The sequence below is a fragment of the Rhopalosiphum padi genome, chromosome 2 (genome assembly GCF_020882245.1).
Source record: "Rhopalosiphum padi isolate XX-2018 chromosome 2, ASM2088224v1, whole genome shotgun sequence".
In the NCBI taxonomy this organism is placed as follows: domain Eukaryota; kingdom Metazoa; phylum Arthropoda; class Insecta; order Hemiptera; family Aphididae; genus Rhopalosiphum; species Rhopalosiphum padi.
In genome coordinates this window covers 13,256,162-13,264,228 of record NC_083598.1, presented here as the reverse complement: position 1 = coordinate 13,264,228, position 8,067 = coordinate 13,256,162, and the positions used below count along the sequence as shown (strand labels likewise).

At 25.5% G+C, this 8,067-nt stretch overlaps 1 protein-coding gene across 1 annotated transcript; it reads right to left on the bottom strand.

Moving 5' to 3' along the window:
• Window positions 1–5,117: 5,117 nt before the first annotated feature.
• Window positions 5,118–7,668, bottom strand: LOC132923148 (uncharacterized). The gene has a single exon (XM_060986981.1). It carries the CDS (start codon window positions 7,017–7,019, stop codon window positions 5,145–5,147), a length of 1,875 nt encoding a protein of 624 aa, XP_060842964.1. The 5' UTR covers window positions 7,020–7,668; the 3' UTR covers window positions 5,118–5,144.
• Window positions 7,669–8,067: the final 399 nt, after the last annotated feature.

Here is an 8,067-nt window from a genome sequence, read left to right as displayed (position 1 = left end):
ATATTAACAACACTTCAACTTGAAAATGCTCCGTGGTTAGGAAAAGCCACATTAATATAACGCGCTACAAACTAGCGTTTTAATTAAGATGATTAATTTGTAATATCGATAACTGTTATCCATAATACGATATGCATATACCTACGTAGTAAGATCTTAAAGTGTTCATATTTTGTGTACTTGTTGATAAAATGTCCATAGAATATTTCTACATAAATAATAATTTACTTAAATCACTAACAACAATCATAATATAAAGCTTTATTTTACCATGATAATTATTTAAAAATATCCGAAACACATTTTGTATGCAGATAACCAGTAAACTTTGGATAATTTGTTATAGGCGTGTTGTCATTTCAAATTTAAAAGATATAAATCATTAACTCTATAAACGATTCAGAGAAGAGCTCTTTTGTTGATGAATAAATCATATTATTATGCTGCCATATTAAAAAAAAAAAAAAAACAACTATAAACTTGTGGACAGTAAAACTTTCTATTATGATTATCAACATATTACGAGGGAAATGAGAATAATGCTCAAGTAAAATTTTAAAGTTTAATTTAAAAAAATATATTTATACTTAGCAAACCAAATTATTATAACTATAAAATAAATAAACAAATTTTAAATCCAAAATGTTAATAAGATCGTCAACTTTGAAAAAAAACATTATGAAACAATGGGGAATAATAAAATATTATCATTATCTTAAAAAAATCGTTACAGATTTGCTTAGTTTTTTCGTTTTTTAAAAAAAAAAACAAATAAGAATTTTAAGATATTGTTGACCATAATTCAATTATTTAAGCGACTATAAATACAATTAAAAATATATATATATTTAAATATATTAAGAATTATTATAATCTGAGGTCATTATTATTATTATTTAAATTATAGCATGGTAGGTATATAATACGTATTTATGTGTATTTTTTTTTTAAGAGCTTACTACATTCTATACCTCAATACCAGGTATTAACAAAAACTAATTTAAGTTTTAATTCCATTATTATTTCAGAGTTTTGTATATCTTTCGTTATTAAGTGTATTGCTTTTCAGCCATCTGAGATTTACACAACCAACACATTTCTTATTAATTATTACCGAAATCATAATATGACTTGAAGTTACATTATATTAATTATAACTTGATATAATTCTATTATTTCTATTTAACTATCTATCTATTCAGTATTTTAATCAGTACACGTGCACCGGCAAAGTTGATTTGTCAAAATTCACAAAAAGATTAAATTCGCTTTATAAGAAAAAAATGAAACTTTAACGATATTTTAAATTTAAAGGATAAAATATCTGAGACTATCCGTTTGATCATATTCTTTAAATCTAATGAACGCTAGTTCTTAACGATAGTCCTCGCCTCAGTTTAGGAAAAAAAGAAAAACTCACTAAGCCTTTTTTTTCTCATACAATGCGGAAAAACACTGCAGATTCCACAATTGAATTCGGAACAAAAGATACTTTTCAACATAAATAATTAAACTACACGATAAATGTGTGTAAGAAATAATTTAGAACAGACAATACGCGAGATAGCCACGTAAACGCATTATCATTTATCACATATCGTGCATGACAGGCCAGAGTAAAACTTACATTTAATGGAACTATACATAGTAAAATTACGCTTTGCAACTAAATCTTGGGTCAATGTATTTTAAGTTTGAGCCATGTATATTTTAATATTATATAAAACTATCATGTATAGGTGCATAAGAAAAGAATGGTTTCCGAGTACAGGAAATGGAATACTAAGTATATACAAAACACTCTTATTTAATTAAAAACAACAAATCTCACTGATGTAAACTGATAAAGAAACACAACGAAGAAGTTTGAATTTGGTGTATATGCAACTTAATATAGTTTTAACTAGTTTTTTTTTACTACAACCTATCTGAAATACTTTTTAGATCACTATCTTAATTTTTCTTTTCGTATAATCTATTAATATATTCATGGCAATGTTATTCTGCTATATCAATTTAAATATTTAACATTTTTTTATGAAATGTTATGATTTCTAATTCAATGATTAGTTAAGTGTGTACCCAAAACACATAATATGTTACTATACGACGAATGAGAATAATGCAAAAGTATTCGATACGTCGATTAATATATGCATTAATTTTGATCATCATAATAGGAATGATCACAAAGAATGATCAAATGATCAAACTTTGGTTCTACTAATTTATATGAGAAATTTAACAAACTACAATAAATTGAAAGGCACATTAGTACGAGTCACGAGTAGTTACACACATCAAACTTTAAAGGATGTCCAAACTACAAATGTCTACTCAAATTCAAAAAAAAATAATCATTTAAACCGTAATAATACTAATTAAAAGACATGCGGTGTCTATTTTCAATTATATCTCTCTTATGGTCGACCCATCATATAATTCTGTTGCTTCCGGCTCTTATTATATAAACATGTAACTCTATTATTGGAATTTCTTTCCGACTGTTTTGTTAATTAACCAGTATTTCCCATTTTACCATTGTGTGACTAGAAAAAATATAAACTGATTATAGTAATTATTTATATGTATCTTTGTACTTTGTATTATCAACATTAACATCATCAAAATATTTAAATATTATACCTACACTCATACCTTATCTCAAATTATTTCCAATGTTTAGGTTATTTAATATTAATAACAATTACTTAAGCTTATAATATCAATAATGAGTTATGTGCAGTTTTTTAGGCACGTCATTCGATCCATGTATGTAAGCTCAAAAATTCAAAACAAAATATTAAATATTTTCAATAGTTACGTTAGTCAAAATGTAGTATAAATTTAACTTTATCGTTAACGCAATAATATTAAAAATTAATATTATTAATTTGAAAATAAATAAATTTATAACAAAATAGTTTATTATCTATATTCTATATATCAATTTTGTTTTATTTATCAACATGAGTTGAAGTATTATATACATAATATATTTTTTTTAATTTATTAAAAAGTGCTTTATCATTTCATCCACCGAATGATTACTATAGATACGACTAAGGTGACAAACAAGTTTTTGAGAACAGGATTTTCATTTAAATTCTTGAAGAAAATGTTGATAAGAAATGTTTTAATGAATGAATCTACTACAAAGTTGCTCTAAATGTATTTTATTATAAGTAGTTCAATTTAAAAACCAATTGTTTATTTTAATTAATTAACTATGATACTATTAATTAATGTCCTAAATAATTATTAATTATACTTTATAGATATAATATCATTATTATCATCAAATCAAACGCAATTTTTACAACTAATTAATACTTATTATTTACACCGAAAGTTCTTATATACGAATGCTGGTTTGCATTAAGTTAGTAAGATAACGGTACAGAACGATTTTTTTTAACACCTAATACTCATTATCTCGATATGTATTAATGGTTTTAGAAATCTTTTTTTTACATACTTTAAAGTTATCACATAACAATATTTTTCTAAAAAATGCATGCGCTATTACATTTTTTTTGTCCAGTTCAGTTACTTCGAGGAATAGAATAATATCGTTTTTTATATCTGGTCCAATGGTTTCATATAAGTTTTTAGATATGTTGAATTTTATTCTACCGAATAAAGGCATTCTACTATCCGTGGAAATGTGTAATACAGTTAAAGCAACTTCACTCGAAGTGCAATTTCTTGATTCTTTATTTTCCCATAAGTAGTCGTAAGTTAAAAGGTATGTTCCACCTTTGAGCTGAATATTATCGTTTTTATTTCCCAAGATTACAGGAGACTACGTAAGAGTTAAATATTTTGTTTAATTACATTCTCTTTAATTATTTTATTTGACCCGTTGTTTTTATTAAAAATTATATAAGTATGGTTTTATTTATATTTTTTTTTAGTATCTGTAATTGTTGTTGTTTAATTAACTGTTGGAATTGCTGATGATTATCACTGAATTTTTCACAATACAGTAGGTTTGCTAATGTTCGTGAATTTTACAGTGTAAATAAACAAAAAAAAATAAATTAAATATTTTCCATAAAACTCATACCTATAAATACCAATGTAATTAATGTAATACAAAAGGTATAATATAACTTAATTCTATTCACCTGGATAATAAAATATTAATCAAATATTATCTTATAAAATAATACCTACAAATCTAAAAACAATTTACATAGCAAAAGGAGAAAATCGTGAGTTCAAGTTTGTATGATATGTTTATGTTTTAATAAAAAAACATTTACCACTATATTCATCGCAAAATCATATTATTCTTCAAATGGAATGTCCATTACTGATAGAAGCACAAGAATTTAATTAATATCACTGTAAGCAATACCATAAGTACTACAAAAGCTTCGGAAATATTGCATTTAAATGGTATTTCTCATAATATTGCTTGTTCTATGTATTAAATAAAAAAAAAAAAAAACTAAATGGGATAATATCACTGGTATAAATCTGTGCGGACTGTATGTCTGTATACTGATATAACACGTCTAGATTAATTATTATAGTTATTATAAATTATGAAGTATTATTAAGATTTTTAAGACATTTAATTAACATAATTTGAAGTCAATAAGAAATACATTTTGAAGAAAAAATAATATATTTCTGCTATTTATTATATTTATGATTTTTGTTTCGATTATTTTACTTTTTTGAACTACATATTACATTTTTATTTCATAATCCAAAAAAAAATATTTTCTGTTCTAAGAATTTTTATGCAAACAAATATAGTGCAGTTCACCATAAAAAAAAATTACCACTTTGCTTTACAGTAGGTGTCGAGTTGGTCGCTATAGTGGATAAATTATTGTTTACGAAAAACGATGCTCAATGGAAACGGCGTGTCAGCCTATACTAGGGTGACCATAAAAATAAAATAAAAATACGGGACACTTTAGTTACTTAACTAAAAAAAAAAAAAAAAGGAAATTCTAATTTTAACTAAATATATTAATATAAAAAAAACAAATTAAATGTATGTTGTATAATAGTTTTTAAATACAAATAAAATATTAATAAGTATAATATGTACACAAAAGTCCAAAAAAAAATTATTTTGATGACGATGGCATGTAAATTTCTTCTTTTGATGTTTTTGTATACTTTTATGCTGAACCGATTTCATCAAGTAACCTAGTTTCTTTTAATAGAATATTATAAAACTCATTACAAGATAAGTTTTTAAAGTGTGTTTTTACGATTATAATTGATTTGATAGTTTCAACCAAAAATCGATTTTTTTCATCTGTCCACAACACATTAATGGTTGAAAAAATCCGTTCTACTGCAGCATTTGTACCAGGAATTGCCAAAGAATATTCTACGATTTTTGATATGTTAGTTGTATCAATGTTATGAGCTTTAGTGTATTCAAATATTTCACACCACTTAACTTCTACTTTAGCGGAATTTTTTTGCCATTCATGAATTCGTGATTTAAAAATTTGTTCTACATGACTGAATTCATCAAATAAATTATCTTCATCTAATTTTATGTTAGAATTATTTCGGTTGTTTTCCATAAGAAATTTAATACATTTTTGAACATTTTCCCAAGTAGGACAGTTTATTAGTTGGACCCAATGAAATATTTTCAACTGGTCAAAGTGGCAACCCCATTTTTCTACGTAAGATAAAAAAGTATTATAAAATAGATCAGTACTTTTTTTGAATGAGCTTTCATTATACATATTATTGTTTTTTAAATCATTTAAAAGCGATAAAATATTTGTTGTAAGGAAGTTTAGATGTTTTCTATTTTTTATTTTTCCAACTAAAATTTCTAATTCCTCTGCAACTTCACAGGCTGATATTTTATCTCCTTCTATTTTAGTTACAGTATCACAGACAACCTTTAATTGGCTTTGTAAAAAATGAAACCACACTATAGACATAGGATCGTTAAAAAACGATTTTAATATTGTAGGACACTTTTCCTGTTTCTCGAAGTATGATTTTAAGCCCGGGTAAATATCAATAATTCTTGTTATTGCAGGTAATAAGGATAACCAACGAGTTTTTACACTTCCAAGAATATTTTTATATTCAACATTTGCATATTCACAAAACTCTTTCAAATGTTCAACTCGAACTGTATAGATATGAAAAAATTGAAAAATTTTGTTAACTATGATTTCTACATCAATAGGTAACACATCAGCACTTGATTGCATAGCGTTGTGCAAAATATGAGCAGCGCAACCTACTCCAAAAATATTCGTTTTTAAATTGTTATTTAAAATTGAAAAAACATTATTTGATCCTTTTCTTAAAACACCTCCAAAGTTAGTATTGCAATTATCTCCAGAAAATGCAACAATTTTATCTGACAACTTATGCTTTTTTAAACTTTCAATTATATAAGTTGATAAAATATTTGCTGTTTCTCCTTTTAAATTTGTTACTTCAAAAACTTTGATTTGTATTCCCGAATTTGGTTTGAAATAACGTATTAAAATTGGTACGATTTTTAGGTTCTTATGGTTAGAAGTATCTATCATAATTGTAGCAAAATTTATATTTTCTATTTCCTTATAAATTTGTTGCATGGCGAAAGGAGCTAACACATTTAAAACAATCGATTCAGCCTTAGTTCTCGCACATGTAAATTTTTTATTATACATTTGTTTTAAAAGAGATGATGTGCAGTCCATTGATCGAAATGAGTGATTGTGTATCACGGTATGAAATGCGAATATCCCTTCTTGTGCTGCAGTACGTCTACTTTCGTCAGTGGACCCACTCGGATCATTTTTAAAAAAAAAAGAAGTTACCTTTTCGTGTTTTGATGCAGCTGATAATGCCAGTAAATGTTTTTTTACTTTTGTAACATGTTGTGTTATGTCTGAACGTCCACCATGTTCTATAGAAAACACTGACTTACATATGGTACAAAATATTTTTCCTACTTCGTCAGCATCTTGTAAAAAAGGAAATTCTAATTTTAATTGTGGAGTAAAAACGCACCGTCTTTTGGGCATTTTAAAAAACAAATTAGGTATTATGGTACACTGAATTTTAAATAAGCTTAATAAACTACACGTGACACGTCAATACGTCACTACGACTACGACTACACTGTGAATGTCATCGTGAACTCGACACTCACGTATAAATATTAATAACAAATTATATTTATAATTTTACATAGATATTATAAAATAAAAATAGACATTATATTTGACAACAAACTGGTTGTGGTGAATGGAATTGTACTTATTTAGTAGACGACGTCACACATCAATATAATAATATTAATAACATTTTGTACGTTATCGTTATATCATTAGTATTTATAATCGTCGGTTTAACGTGTCGATAATAATGTGACATTATTAGTTCTCTATTTTCAACTCGCAGCAATTATAATAATTTATTGTTAAGACAAGAATCTAAAAATAATTCTGATAAGTATAGATTAGATGTTTTATTGAATATTGTGATACAAAAATATCGTAGAATAAAAAAAAAAAAAATTATAAAATTATAAATTAACAATAAAGAGAAAAACGGGAATAATACGGGACCTACTTGAAAATACGGGACAAAATGCGTCCCGTATAACTTTTGTCGGGACAACGGGACACAAAGTGGAAAAACGGGACAATCCCGTATAATACGGGACGTATGGTCACCCTAGCCTATACTACTTAAGTACATTCCATAATATGTTTTTTTTTTTAATTTCTATTAAAATAATTTATTTTGTAATAGTATTAATAATAATTAACCCAGCAAAGCAAAACAATAACTTGATTTAATTTTTAACGAAAACACTGCAATAACATATTTTATTATATCATAAATATTTAATTATTATAATAATAAATATTTATATTAAACTATATTATAGTTATTGACTATATATTTAATATTACTTTTGGTTATGTCTATAAAAAAAAGTGTGCCCATGAACTTTTAAAACTTTTAATTATATATGAAAAATGCGTATGTGGGATTTTGTATTATAGGCAAAAGCGATGCTCCAGCGATGACAGAATTGATGGCGGTGGCGGTGGATTCAAAGGT